This window comes from Tachypleus tridentatus, chromosome 1 (assembly GCF_004210375.1).
Source record: "Tachypleus tridentatus isolate NWPU-2018 chromosome 1, ASM421037v1, whole genome shotgun sequence".
Taxonomy (NCBI): Eukaryota; Metazoa; Arthropoda; class Merostomata; order Xiphosura; family Limulidae; genus Tachypleus; species Tachypleus tridentatus.
The window spans coordinates 25,646,027-25,661,815 of record NC_134825.1 but is presented as its reverse complement, the minus strand read 5'-3'; the positions used below and the strand labels follow the sequence as shown (position 1 = coordinate 25,661,815).

At 32.9% G+C, this 15,789-nt stretch overlaps 1 protein-coding gene across 2 annotated transcripts in view; it reads left to right on the top strand.

Moving 5' to 3' along the window:
- The window catches only part of LOC143244725 (uncharacterized), a 36,135-nt gene that overhangs the window by 2,306 nt on the left and 18,040 nt on the right, over nt 1–15,789 (top strand). Inside the window, exons 2-6 of one of the 2 annotated variants that reach the window (XM_076489887.1) lie at nt 6,544–6,612; nt 8,537–8,582; nt 8,882–9,022; nt 12,609–12,740; nt 13,466–13,615. In XM_076489887.1, the coding sequence (XP_076346002.1) occupies nt 6,553–6,612; nt 8,537–8,582; nt 8,882–9,022; nt 12,609–12,740; nt 13,466–13,615 (529 nt within the window). In that variant the 5' untranslated portion in view covers nt 6,544–6,552. The remainder of the gene's footprint in view (nt 1–6,543; nt 6,613–8,536; nt 8,583–8,881; nt 9,023–12,608; nt 12,741–13,465; nt 13,616–15,789) is intronic. The other variant, XM_076489896.1, reaches the window with a different exon arrangement.

Below are 15,789 nucleotides of genomic sequence, written 5' to 3'. Positions count from 1 at the left end.
ATATTCCCTCTTCCCGCTTACTGTGTTTAGCTAATTTTGTTCACACTGTTGCGTGAAAGGTTTTGTTTGTTAACACCACCAAGAGGAAGGACAAGGCAATGCCCTGAGTAAACTTTCATTTTTTGTGGGAGGGGCTTACGGGTCCTTTGGGTTATGTTATGACATAACCTTTGAATTAAAGGCGTGTTCTTGAAGAACTTGATTTCTTGTCTTTTTTTTTTTTTCAGTTATAAATTAAAATCATGTTCTTCCTTTACAGTAATGTACTTCCAGGTTGTAACTAAGTGTTTTTATTTTGAAGTAAGTATAACAAAATTTGTTCAGGTTCCATACGTCGTTTCAAGTTACGTATTAATTTATCTACACACCATCTGTTCTCACAATTACACGTTATGTGCGCTACCTTTATAGCTTAAAACATTCTGCGCTAACCTAATTTCAATCATCACCATGTTTTCATACTAAGTTCGCACCCGTGCGTAGAAATGCGAGAAAAAAAAAAGTTTATGTGGCATATCAAAGGCTGCTGGGGTGCGACGTGTCTGCACAGTTTTCCTCGTCCAAAATAAAATATACATTGTTCTTTCTTTTCCTTTTTTACAAACTGTATGTTTTTCGCAGCCGTTAAACGGAAACAGAGAAAGAATGTTTTGAGTAATATATCTATATCTATTTTAAAAGATCTAACAATAAATGTTTGTTACAATATATGTATCAATTTAATATTTAAAGATCTTTGGTTAGACGCCTTCCAATACACTATTCACCGTAAATTTGTTTTTTAAAAAAATTATTAATAGATGCGTGTGTATACAGACACACACACGTCATTCTTACTTTCTTTAGGAAAGCATGATAACAGCTGTACCTAGAAAGCCACAGCGAGTAAGATGGCGTGATTGAAGTTTAATTATGATAAGTTACTAGTTTTAACAATAGCGTTTGTTTGTTTTTAAATTTCACCCAAAGCTACACGAGGGCTATCTGTGGTAGCCGTCCCTAATTTAGCAGTGTAAGACTAGAGGGAAGGCAGCCAGTCATCACCACCCACCGCCAACTCTTGGGCTACTCTTTTACCAACGCATAGTGAGATTAACCGCACATTATAGCGCCCTCGCGCCTGAAAGGGTGAGCATGTTTAGTGCGACAGGGATTCGAACCCGCGACCCACAGATTACGACTCGCGCGCCTTAATCACCTGGTCATGACGGGGCCTATCATTAGTGATGTATACAGTTATGTAACTAACATATAACGTAACAAAGTAAGAGTCATAATTGTATTAATCACATTGTATTCAAAGTAAAATAAGTATTTAAACACTGCATTATCGCGGGAAGTCCACTTACAATGTTTGCAAGTGGCCTAGAGGCTGTGTGTAATTTAACTAAATAAAATAAGTTTGGATGTGTTCCAATCTTTCACTCAGATAATAGTATATATAATTAAGTAATGTCGAATATTTACTTTTATTAAATAAAGTGACACATTCGTTTTACTTTTTATTAAATAAAGTAACACATTCGTTTTGCCAAAAAAGTTTTTATTCTTTCAAGCATGCAAATTTCTGTAAAGTTTCACCAGTTAAAAAATAATTAAATCACATCCGAAAATTAAATGCTCGTTAGTTATAATTAAGGTGACCACATTTTAAAATCATAAAACAGGGAAACACTCAGTTTTCAAACCTTAAATTTGGAATTCCTCTATTTTATGGTAAGCTATAAACCGTCATTTACGCACATAATAAATATCAAGAGAAAAGGATATTTTCACTTCACTTGCTGCTCTATCAAATATCACTCTAACCAGGGATTTTCTCCGAATTTCTTGCTCACCAAGAGATTTCTGAAAAAATTCAGAGGAACTGTTATTTATATTCATCCGTAAGTTACTTCAAGTATACATTTAATTGACTTAAAAATCGAACAGTGGTAGAAAATAGCATGCATCTACCTGTTTCTTTTCGAGAGTGCAAAGTCACGTGCTCAGTAAACGCTTCATTTTGAAGTATCCAATAGAGACATCATTTCGCATGCTGCAGCCTATCTTACGGCCAACTTTAGTGGATTGTTTGTTTTGGAATTTCGCACAAAGCTACTCGAGGGCTATCTGTGCTAGCCGTCCCTAATTTAGCAGTGTAAGACTAGAGGGAAGGCAGCTAGTCATCACCACCCACCGCCAACTCTTGGGCTGCTCTTTTACCAACGAATAGTGGGATTGACCGTCACATTATAACGCCCCCACGGCTGGGAAAGCGAGCATGTTTGGCGCGACACGGATGCGAACCCGTGACCCTCAGATTACGAGTCGCACGCCTTAACGCGCTTGGCCATGCCGGGCCTACTTTAGTGGAAGTAGCAGAAACTATATTAGGCCTTTTGAGACACATGATGATTTTTCTATAGAATAAAAAAAATCATGGCACTTAAATCACATATATTAGAGGTTTAAATCACTGAATGCAAGTATAAAAATTACAGATAACTGGTAAAAAATTAACACTGGGAGACGAACATTTAGACATCCGGAAAGGATCTACTTAGTCACCAAGACAATATTCAAAAGTAGAGGCTGTCCCAAAATGGCCCTCTAGTGGCACAGCGGTAAGCTAAGGATCTGCAACGCTACAAACAAAGTCTCGATACCCTTGGTGGGCAGAGCACAAATGCCCTTTGAGTAGCTTTAAGCTTAGCTGTAGACAAACAATAAAAGTCTCAAAACGCAATGTTTCGTCATCTTAGATACAAACACAAAGAAAGCTTTTCGAGAATGTATAGTTCTCTTTGGCTTTTTAAAGCTTACCTTAATATTAAACAAAACAAAGGTCTTATCTGTTAGTACCACTAGATTTGTTCAACGGAAACGTTAGTTATAAAAGAAGAAACAACAATACTATGAACACTATTGTACTTATTCGTTCTAAGAATCGCTTTGTTTTAAATCGTGAAAGCATAACAATGATATCACACGACCTTGGCTTTAGTGGATTCGGAAATGAGCAAAGTTAAATACTACAGACTGTTTTACGGTTTTATTTCTTTTAGTTATGTTATCCTTTATGAAATCACTGACTCAAAAAGCAACAATAAAGCAATAAGAATGACTGAGTGCATTAACAGATCAATTTAGGACAAGTCAAGGATGAACAAAGTAATGTAATATAATATATGTATATTTAACAAAGTGAACTACAGTATCAGCAAAAGAAAGTGCTATAATGTTTTACACATGCGTTAAATTACGGATGTTACAGCAGCTTTGTGTGTGCGTGTGTGATGTTTAAAGGGCTTCTATTTTATGATTCACTGGACAGAGGAAATAAGTTTTCACTAGTTACATCACTTCGACACATATTTTACTTGTTGTTATATAGTCTAAAATTCTTTGACAACAAAAGTACACAGAGACCAGTGTTTTCGTGTTCTGGTTATTAGGACACTCTATTTTTAATTTGCGGGTCGTTGGTTCGAATCCTGTCGCTTGCCAAATAGTAACGGAGGCGTTATAATTTGATGTTCCATACCATTTTTTGTTGGTAAAGAGTAGCTCAAGAGTCGGCGGTGGGTGATATTAACTAGTTGATTTCCCTCTAGTTAATATCACTTCAAAATTAGAGACGTCTAGCGTAGATAGCTGTGTTGAAAATTTGCTGGAAATTCAACAAATTTCCAGTAATCGATGTTTCGTGGATTTTTATCGGATTAAAGAATGTTTCTCAGTAGAGGGGGTATAGCGTTAACCACAGTAAGTGTTGTTTAGAACATTTTATGTTAATGAAATAAATTCTCACCTAATTCAACCCTATTAGGTACAGTAAAGAATAAATGTGTTATCTCACGAGCTCTCCAAGACGAATTAGTTAACGACGTATAGTAAGCGCGACTTCAGAAAAAAATATTTTCGTTTAATAATTTTATTCTATCTAAACTGAAAGAATATGGAACTCTATTAAAAACGCTCATACCACCTGCCAGTGATGTTTAAATTAATGTAATATCTAGCTTGCTACTTTACTTTGATATAATGTTATGACAATATATAGTGGTATAGTTTAAATGTGCTCATTAGGCTTAGCTTAACATAATAGTTAGAAGGAGGATGTCATTTCACAGATTTGTCTTTTTTTCTCTATTCCTTATATCATTAGGTTTCAAAGCTAGATTTTACACTGGTATCGAGATGCTGGTCAATAAGGCACACTGGTATGGAGATGCTGGTTAAAAATGTTCGTCATAGCCAGGTGGTTAGGGCGATCGACGAAATAGCACGAAGCATCATAATACCAAAATAGTTATTTATTTACATACCTACTAGTGTAACTCGGTTCGGTATGGCCAGATCGTTAGGGCACTGGATTTGCAATCGGCGCCTCGCGGGTTCGAATCCCCGTAGCATTAAACATGTTTGCTCTTTCATCCGTAAGGAGTTATAATGTAAACCCACAGGAGTTATAATGTAAACCCACTATTCGTTGATACAAGAGTAGCACAATTTCTGGCGGTGGGTAATGATTACGATATGCGATGCCTTTAATATTACACTGCTACATTAGGGACGACTAGCGCAGATAGTCCTCTTGGAGCTTTGCGCGAAATGTAAAAACAAACACACAATAGGGGTTGGAAGACGTTATAATAACTCCTTATTCTTTCCTTGATTTAAAAAAGTTTTCTCGATGTTAAACTTCAAAACACTGTTTACAATGCGCTTGTTCTTTGAGTTAGCAGCGGTATATTTTAGGACTCACAACACTAAAATTCATGATTAGATTTATCGCAGTCAACAAAGCACATGTTATGCAGGTGAAGTAACGATTCATAAAGACATTCTCAGTTCTTAGAAGAAGAAAAAAACAGTCACACATATTTCTTTATAGGTTGGGTTTATTTGATTCATAACACTCGGAAATCAATCACCATATACTGTACTTCTAAATGGGGATACAAAAAAAAAAGTTGAATTTATCAGTAAATAGGTGCGAACTAATGATAGTGTGACCATCAAACACTGGTAAAACAAAGAACAAACGGATCTGCTTTAACAGTGTTAGAAATCACTCAACCTAAGCACAAGAAACTGGGAAAACACATTACAGTGACTCAACTTTTTTTGGAAATGTTCAACAATTGACATAGACGGATGTTTTCCAGAAACTTCGACAAAAAACTTAGCGTCATTGTGTTATATTATTAGGTTACGATTTCGTGTAGAAATTGTGTTGAAGAAAATATTTAAGCCGTGAAAACATTGGCGTAAAATATATTTTTTCAGCGTTTTTGTTAGATCCTGTTTAAGATAAAAAGTTAGTTTACTATTCAAACTAACGAACCATGATTTAGACATGTCAATTATAACTTTCTTGATTAAGCAGTCATTACAGTAGTTAACTCGAACCTTGTTTTGTAATTTACATAAAAAATTATATTAGTCAAAGCTAAAAGGCTAAGGAAATCTAATACTTTGATACGAAATATTTATATGTTGAAAAGATGTGAAAATATAGTGTTTAGTTCATCTAACCATACAGAATTAACTTACCTACAAAATCAAAATAATAAATAATGGAATAATTGCAGCGACACATTTCTATTTTAACATATGAAAATGTTCTTATTTGTTCTTAATTCAGTGTGAGATAATGAAGTGCATTAATATGTATTTTAATTTTGTGTGGTCTGTCTGGTTTACTTTCCAAATAAGTAAACAAGAAAAGCTTTATCGTGAAAACATTATTCTGTTACGTGTAGGTCGATATTTAGCATCACAATAATACCATGGGATAGGGTAAACATCTGGAAAAGTGTTAAGTAAAGTTAATGTGATAACTTTTCAAAACCAAGATATAAGAATAAAATCACACTAACTTGTATGTACGAAATAACTAGCTACATTTTGGGTTCCCAAAAAAGCTCTGTTGCAACAGTAACTAAAACAAAAATTGAGAGTAACAAATATTTTTATTTCTTACTTTTTAAGCTGATATGTTGTGGCTAACATAGCGCATAATTCTTCTGCTGATTTATGGCATGTCCGTCTTTACTGAGGTTACATATTTCAACGTTAAACGTCCCTTATGTGACATCATTTTAGTGTCTATTGTCTTACGGACAACACACTACTATATAGTGGTGCGAGTGGATTAAAACTGGTGACTCCTCTTGGAGGCCTTAGGCCCTGGGTAACTAGTTACTGCATTTAAGAGTTACAGTTGTTTTACCAGTTTAAGTTTTAATAAACAGTATTTTTGTGTTTGATTTTTGCCAAGTTATGAAAATTTAGCAATGATTCGTGAAAAATGATTCTATCGCCCCTAAGTGACACAGCGATAAGTTTGAGAACTTGTAACGCCAAAAACCAGATTTCCATACTCGTGATGGACGCAGCACACATAGTCAGTATGTGCTTAACTACAAAACAAACAAACGATTTTTATTTTACGTCAAACGAAAATAAATATTTCTACGGTTTCAATGTTATTTAGAGCGATAAAAAGAACATATATTTCACACTTTTTAACGTCACCATTTGTTTTAACACTAGGAGAAGAAGATGGTGTTAGGTTCAAAGTCCTGCCTTTCAAGAGCGGCGAATCAAGTGGTGTTTTTAGCGGTAGGTAACACAAAGTGAGGTTAATTTAACACATATTGTCACTGTGTGTTTAGTGAAACGGAATTAAAACATAACAACCTCAGACTGAAGCTTAATGTTCCAAACATTACAATTTTTTTACAATTAATTCAGTGGGAAGTTTTAACCAGACTTTTGTTTCATTCAACATAATACAAACATATTGTAAACCTAATTACATAACTTTTAATTTTGGTGTCACCAGTGTCTGTGGAATAGTTATAGAGGCGAGCATGATAACAATAAGATGACTTAAATGGATTGATGAAGCTAATATAACTGCAAATAGCACTTCATAACTATCTACGGTATACCTGTTTTTACTGTAGTTTGATCTTAATACATTTCATATTTTGATTTGTGATGTGTTTTGGCTCTGATGACTTTTCATTATAAAACATGATACACGTAAGGGTAAAACTTAATGACTTAAGTCATGGTATTATTAATGATAGTCTTTAATCAGGATTTAGTATATAATGGACAAATCTGAAATCAGAAATGCTTTGGGAATACAGTCTATAGCTATTTTAATGGTATAACTGTAGTGGCAATATGCAGTAGAACAACCTGACAAAGAATTAGCCGAAACGTCGTTCATCCTAGTCACAAGTCACTACAGTTCATAAAAATTTTTACAAGTGTTTTTACACAAACCATCACCTACACTTGTAGCTTTGAATCTAATGTTAATGTATGTTTATGTAATCCGTTATATAATATAGGTACTGAAACTAAATTGTACTGTTTTAATCTTTTTTTACCATTATAAAGAGCTGTATGCGAAAACATTTCTCCAAACGACTCAGTGGAGAAAAAGATGCGAAAGTTTCTGTTTCATTATTTATTTTCTTTTATTTCTTTTTGTCTTTTCAGAATCCAGAATTACAATAAACATCAGCAAGAATATTCCTTTTTATACAAAATAATTTTCGTAAAACGTAAAGTAAGAGTAAGGACATTGCAGTTTATCGTCCTGAAGTGTGAACGTAATAAATAATCTTAGCATTACAAAAAAAATGTTGAGTTCAGTTTTTAATAGAGAATCATATATAAACCATTCCTATTAATAAAACGGTTTTGTGAAATATCGAAGGCGTAATTCTCTCAGTCAAAAATAATGTTTCATTAATGAAAAATTAGGTTTCTGGTTATGAAAATTTACTTTTATAAAAAAAAATAATACGTAATTTAACAATGGAAAAATATCATTAATAAGCGTGTTCAAATATTCCTGGTGCTGACTATAAAACCTTTACTATCAATCTAACTTAAAGCACATCAACTTTCTCTAAATGCTAATACTTTTAGAAGTGTAAAAAATTAATCAGTAAGTGAAACTATTACTACGAAAATTACAGCAATTAATAGTTATTATAGCAATACGATTAATAGTATAACTCCTAATTTAGGAGAAAATTCAATAGAATTTCCAGTTTATTTTATAGAAAATAACGTATCATCCAAAATTAAAGAATCCTTTGTGAAACTAAGGACATCGTTATTCTTGTTATTTTAAATAGAGTAAATAACTAAGTAAATAATTAAATAATTAAGTTTAAGAAAAAAATCTCAGTTGTCAAAAATATTTTTTTATTCTTTATTTCTTAAAAGAAGCGTGATTATGCTAACATGAGCTTAATTTCTAAATATACTTCATTTACTAAAAATAAATTATATGTTCGTGAAATAGTAAGTTTAATTTTGGTTTATAATTGTAAGTTTATCTAGTTTATCTGTTGTAAGTGTTTTCTGTTTTCGTTAATAAAATTACCAGATTATATGTTTTGGTTATCTACGGTAGCAGCGAAATAATTCTGACCACTTAGTTTGTTATTAATTAGAAAGGAATGCATCATGAGAGATATATAATACTCAATGATTATTCAGTCTTTTCTGTACTTAGGTAATTTGGAGTCATTTAACAGCGAGCACGTTGAGTGAGAATGAAAGTAAGTTTTTAAAACATATTTTGTTTAAAGTAAAATCTCTTTCACGCTGTGATGTTTAGATTTCGTTATTCGTTGCGCTATTTATGAAACAGATATCGCAAAATTTATGATTGATATTAAGACGTACTTTTTAGAAATAAAGCTAAATGTAAATATCGTAATTTTTAATAATAATACACGATTAATTCTGTTACTAATATTTCTATATAGTTATTTATGTGTGTTATTTATTGTAAAGATGTAACTTATGGTAGTCCATACTGTTTTTTTATTTTAAGTTTGCTTATTGAAATTTACAGTTGATAATGTCACACTGGGGTCCTCATGCAAATCATCCACGGACTGCTTAACTTTTATTCCCAGAAGCCATTGCGATAAAGATCTCCGTATATGTACTTGCCAGACACACTTTATTCCTTACGACAGCACTTGCCTACCAGGTAATATATCGAAGATCGCCGAAAATACAATTTCCTAATCATACATAGTTATTATTTTCGATAATAAAATAATTTCAAGTTTGACTGCTAAAACACAGACTACAGTTACATTTCTAACAAGACAATTTCGACAAAAGCCTTAGAAAATTTCCCTTATTTCCGTTACTACCGAAATTAAAACCTTCAAGAATACTATTTCACAATACTAACTTTTACATTTTATTACATTTAAACATACCACTTGATACACAAAGATATTGCCTTTATATACACAAATTTAATGATATAAACTCTTATTAAATGGATATAAACGTCGAATATTTTTGTCATGACCAGGTGGTTGGAACGCTCGACTTGCAATCTGAGAGTCGCGGATCCTTTTAAGCATACTCGCCTTTTCAGTCGTGGGGGCATTGTAATGTGACAGTCAATCTTAATATTCGTTGGTAAAAGGGTAACCCAAGAGTTGGCGGTAGGTGATGATGACTAACTGCTTTCCCTTGTTTTTTCATTGTTAAATTAAGAACAGTTAGCGCAGATAGTCGTATCGTAACTATACGTGACATAACAAACCTAACAAACAAACAAACCAGAAATTTCGCAGAAAATATAACACATATGTCAGCGTATTTTAGTTACTCCTCTTGTGTTATAATGAAGGTGATGTCATTGACAATCTGGGTTATGAGACAATTATGTTAAGTATGATAGTTTAAGTATGACCTGTACATTATGTGTCAAAATTTGCTGTACTATATTACAAAAGGCTATTTAGCACGCACTTGAACCAAACAGCCAGATTAGAAACCCCTAGGGTTATGGTGTATCTGTCTTTTAATTTTCAACTATGGTCGAAAGAAGGACAGCCATTTATTCTCGTCCGCCATCACATGGACTTTTTTCTGGCTCTTTCGATTGCATAATGGAATTGCCTTGCTACTCTTATAACTTACAATTGATTGTTTGTTTTGAATTTCGCGAAAGACTACTCGAAGGCTATCTGCGCTAGCCGTCCCTAATTTAGCAGTGTAAGACTAGAAGGAAGGCAGCTAGTTATCACCACCCACCGCCAACTCTTGGGCTACTCTTTTATCAACGAATAGTGAGATTGACCGTCACATTATAACACCCCCACGGATAAAAGGGCGAGCATGTTTGGCGTGACGGGGATGCGAATTTGCGACCCTCGGATTACGAGTCACACGCCTTAACCCACCTGGCCATGCCAGGCCACTTACAATTGAAGGTACAGAGTAAGTCCAACGGAATGGATTCAACACTGTAACTACATTGTAGCCTGAAAAGGTATCACTTGTCACGTTTAGTCTATAAAAAGCTGGACTTTTTTACATATACACGCTTCCGCGCATGTATAATACACTGTAGTTACATACGAAAAACACACTCGTCAGTGTTAGGTAACCCCTTGAGTCATATAACTGTTAAGGTGTAATCTCATCACAGTTTGTTAGCTATACAACAGGTCAGAGCAAGAATCTATGCGACTTTCAAAGAGTCATTATAGTTGTCTCCTCTTAACGAGGACATCGTTATCAAACCAATTTATTTGTCTGGGCCATCAGGTTTTATCAGCAGAAGTACTACAAAGTGAATACTTCTGTCCTTGAAAACAAACAAAAGTCTGTAATCAACTGCTTGCGACCAACCTGAACCAACAACAGTCATGGAAGTTTTACAAGTGAAACAATCGACCAAGTATGTCTTACTGATCGTTTCTTTTCAATAGCGATCAGGAATTGAATATTTCTGACATTATGATACGAAGGAAATTACAGACAGGCGAAAATCTCCTTTCTCTGATTAAAATAAAAAATAAAAAGTGCGGTTTCAATTGTTTTTGTGCAGCACAGTTTGTTAACAGTTGATGATTAAAATCATGTTGTGGTGTCATATTTTGTTCTTCTTTTTATTTAGTGCCACTTACGTACATTATCGTATTATTAGCTCAAAAGTATTTTAAGAAAAAATCACAGAATACATGAAATGTAAGAACTCAAGTTACGAAATACACAGGGGAATTATATTAACAAAATTTCTTATTTGTGCTGGTGAGTTTGTTATTGTAGTGTCACAGAATGGGGGCTATCCGTTCATTGCGAACCATTGGTATCGAAACCCAATATTTAGCGTCATAAGTCTGCTGACTTATTGCTGAATCACGAGGGATGAAAACTAGATCCGACACCAAACTTTATTTGTGATGTTCGTACAGTGTTATTTTTGTTATTTTCTGGAGACTGTTTAATGATGTGAGGAATGTTTGTTCGAGTGTGTGTTTTATACGCTGTAGAGCTGTTTCCATTGCTCTCATACTGCACAAAACTGGTTCAACAGAGAGTGTACCCAATTGGTAAATCAATGCATTCTAATGATTTTAGGTGAATATACATTATTAAATTAAATGTATTAATTTTAATGGATTAATGTTTAGTTATGGAGTTAATTGTAATGAGGACTTGGGTCACCTTTCTTGTCCAACGCATTCAGCGTTACTCAATCAAATACAACATCTTTAGGTTCCATTTAAATGTCCAACTCGACAAAACAAATCTATGATATCTCTGACTCAAATCAAAACAGTAAACTCAAACAAATTGGATATATTCGAAGAAGACTCTTTGGCTGCCTTTATCTCTGCTATGCCAAGTACACTGTATTGTTACGGTAAACTGTGATTTAATGTGATACCACATGGATATCTTAATATACTCGCCGATGGGTATTCAGTATACGTGAAATGTCGTGTTTACGATGCTATTATATAGCCACAAAACTATAGCTACTTCCATGTTAAAACTGCATACAAAGATTTCATGTATTTCATTAAATGTTTACTACAAAACTATATCTACTTCCATGTTAAAACTGCATACAAGGACTTAATGTATTTCACTAAATGTTTACAACAAAACTACAGCTACTTTCATCTTAAAACTGTATACAAGAACTTCATGTATTTCATTAAATTTTTACCACAAAACTATAGCTACTTCCATATTAAAACTGTATGCAAAGACTTCATGTATTTCATTAATTTTTTCATTAATTAATAAATGAATTAATTAATTCATTAATGTTTACAACAAAACTACAGCTACTTTCATCTTAAAACTGTATACAAGAACTTCATGTATTTCATTAAATTTTTACCACAAAACTATAGCTACTTCCATATTAAAACTGTATGCAAAGACTTCATGTATTTCATTAATTTTTTTAATCCGTATGTGATCAATTTAATAGAGGCAAGTGTTAGCCATTTCTTTCTATTAAGTGTTTTAATTTTTTTAAATGTTTTTAAGGAGACAATATACACGTTAATGAAAAAAACTGTTTTATAATGTAACTGAAAAGTAATTCTACTTTTTCTCATGTTTTAAATTACTTCATTGTTTGTTGCTGTTCTATTAACAGGTAAGCACTCTGTTAATTCGTACGATAAAAAATTGTTGATAATATTACTACGTCTCAATGTGTTTATAAAAATTGATCTTAATATTGTAAAATGAATTATATTGATATTAATTTTAGTGTATACAGAACTATCTTTATTCTATTTTTCCAGCTTCCCTTCTTGGTTTTGGATGTACGATGAATGAACAATGTAGTATGAAAGTTTCAAACAGTCAGTGCTACAATGGCGAGTGTCGTTGTCTGCCTAATTTTATACCAATGAGGGCAGACAAGTGTCTGCCAGGTAGGTTTCAACTTTCTAGTTACGGTCGTGATACACTAACCTTAAGTTGAGTCATAGTTCAAACCATTATCTTTTGTTAATAATAATGCCGATACAAATCGCATTTAGCCTATAATTTTATTTACATTTTTTCTAATTGTGTCACTATTTTAATGTGTAAAAAAGCAAAAATAGAATCGTTTAATTTTTAAAGATCTGGTATTTTCGTACACTTATTCATTATAAATGTAACCCATTAACTTCTCAAATAAAGCACTAGTTTGCTGGAAGTATAAAAATCCAAGTTAACTCCACGTGTGCACTTATTAATGTTCTTGTTTCTCAGTATTTCTCGATTGATATTATTAATACTTATTTGTTTGAGTTTGGATTTACAATTTCAGAATTTTATCTATGCATACTGAGCTCGTAAGATATTTTAAATATTCAATTATATTCGGTTTCATTCATTAAGTTAAATCCTACACCAGCGATATTTCGTTTCGTTTAGCTCAGTTTCGTTCACTGGGTTTAGATAAAAATAATGTATGATCTATTCATTCCAAAAACGAATAAATTGTATGATACGATATATCTAGATGCAATTTCATTTATTAAAAAAAAACAACTAACATTTAATTTAACGGACTTGCTATTATAAAAGTTATCTTTACAAGTTCATTATGACGCGTTTTTAAACATTTCTAAACGTTCACATAAAAAAAATAACTTTTACATTTGAACAGGTGCTAAAATTGGCGAATTCTGCGTGAACGACGAGCAATGCCATCTGGTGAGCAAATATAGCTTTTGTAATTACATTATTTCACGGATATACGGAAAGTGTGAATGTCTGAATGGTTACCTGGCAAAGAACGATCATCGATGTTTACCTGGTAAGTCATTCATAAAAAATATTAATTCATGAAAAAAATTCACATTCATAATACTTTACAATAAATTGTAACTTGTTTTAATTTCTATTCAAAGTAAAATAATAAGAAAATACAGTTTAAATTAGAAAATAATCAGTTACACCTTAAAAAAAAATTTAAATAAAAAAATGTGAAAATAAAAGACGTCACGTTATTAGCACATATACGAAAATTTAGAAGAGTAAAAAAAACTAAATAATTAAAAGCAGTTTAAACAAAACATTAATATAAAATTCCACACAGGATAATGAATTTTGAAACTGCAGAGATTACGTCACTTAGCCACATTTCTTAACGTTTATTAATTATTTGTTTGCTAAATTACAGACACACATGCTGCCAACTGTTGTAGAATAACAATGAACCGTCAACAGCGAACTTGTTAATTTTAACATCATACTAAATGCACTTATGACTAGCACGTTTTTTCAGTGATGACGAGAAACCCACTTGTTGAGAAATTTATATGCAAAAACGGCTCGTTTGGGCTGAAAAAACACTTTACATAGAAGAGCGAACAACGTTTCGACCTTCTTCGGTCATCGTCAGGTTCACAAAGAAAGAGGTAACTGACCGGAAGCTGACCACATGTTTGAAAGGGGTTGTGTAACTGTGTGTCGAAATGTAGAGGGCGGTATTAGATGTTTGAATATATAATTTTATTTATTATATTAATATAGGTATAAAGGCGTTCCTTTATATTGGTTTATTTTGGGTTTAAGTTGTTGTATAAGTAAGGCTTCTTTAATTTTACGTTTGTTTATGTTTGTTTCTTTATTTAGTATTTGAGTGTTTTCTATGGTTATGTTGTGTTTATTTGACTTGCTGTGTTCGAAAACGTGTGAAGGTGACTTTTATGTTCTTTGAATCTGGTTTCCATTTTCTACTTGTTTCTCCAATATAGAAGTCGTGGCAGTTATCACATTGTATTTTATAAATAATGTTGGTGTGGTGTTTGTCAGTGTAGTTTTACATAGTATAGACCTCAGTTTTGTGCCGGGTTTTGAATAAATTTGGTATTAATTGGAATGTCATATTTTGTTACTAATTTTTGCCAACTGTTGGTTATTTGTTTGCTGATGTCGGGAATATATGGTATACAGCAGTATATGGTTTCGTGGTTTTGATTCGTGAGCTGTATTTACTTTAGTTGGTTGATTTTGCTTTCTGTCTAGGTGTGTGCGTATAATGTTTTCTACGGTTTGTGGAGGAAACTTATTGATGTTGGTGAAGTATTGTTTTATTTTGTCTAATTCATCGTTAATTTTATCTGGTGAGCATAGTTTTATGGCTGTGTTTATTTGGTTTCTTAGTATGTTGAGTTTTTGTTTTGTTTCATGTGCTGAGTCCCAAGGAATGTATAGTCCAGTATGGGTGATTTTTCGGTGGATTTCTGTTTGAAATTGTGTATCAGTTCTTGTAATTTTGAGGTTAAGAAATGATATTTGATTGTTTTCTTCCTGTTCACATGTGAAGTTGATGTTAGGATGTATAGAGTTAATGTGATTGAAAAATTAAGTATGTGTTCTGTAGATTTGGATCCCGCAACCGTGTCATCTACATATCTATACCAGTATAGTGGTGGATGTAATGCTGTGTTAATTGCTTGTGTTTCAACTTGTGTCATAAAAATATTGGCTAGAACTGGTGATACTATATACAAACAAACGGCCTAAGCATTAACTCTATACATCCTAACATCAACTTCACATGTGAACAGGAAGAAAACAATCAAATATCATTTCTTAACCTCAAAATTACAAGAACTGATACACAATTTCAAACAGAAATCCACCGAAAAATCACCCATACTGGACTATACATTCCTTGGGACTCAGCACATGAAACAAAACAAAAACTCAACATACTAAGAAACCAAATAAACACAGCCATAAAACTATGCTCACCAGATAAAATTAACGATGAATTAGACAAAATAAAACAATACTTCACCAACATCAATAAGTTTCCTCCACAAACCGTAGAAAACATTATACGCACACACCTAGACAGAAAGCAAAATCAACCAACTAAAGTAAATACAGCTCACGAATCAAAAAACCACGAAACCATATACTGCTGTATACCATATATTCCCGACATCAGCAAACAAATAACCAACAGTTGGCAAAAAT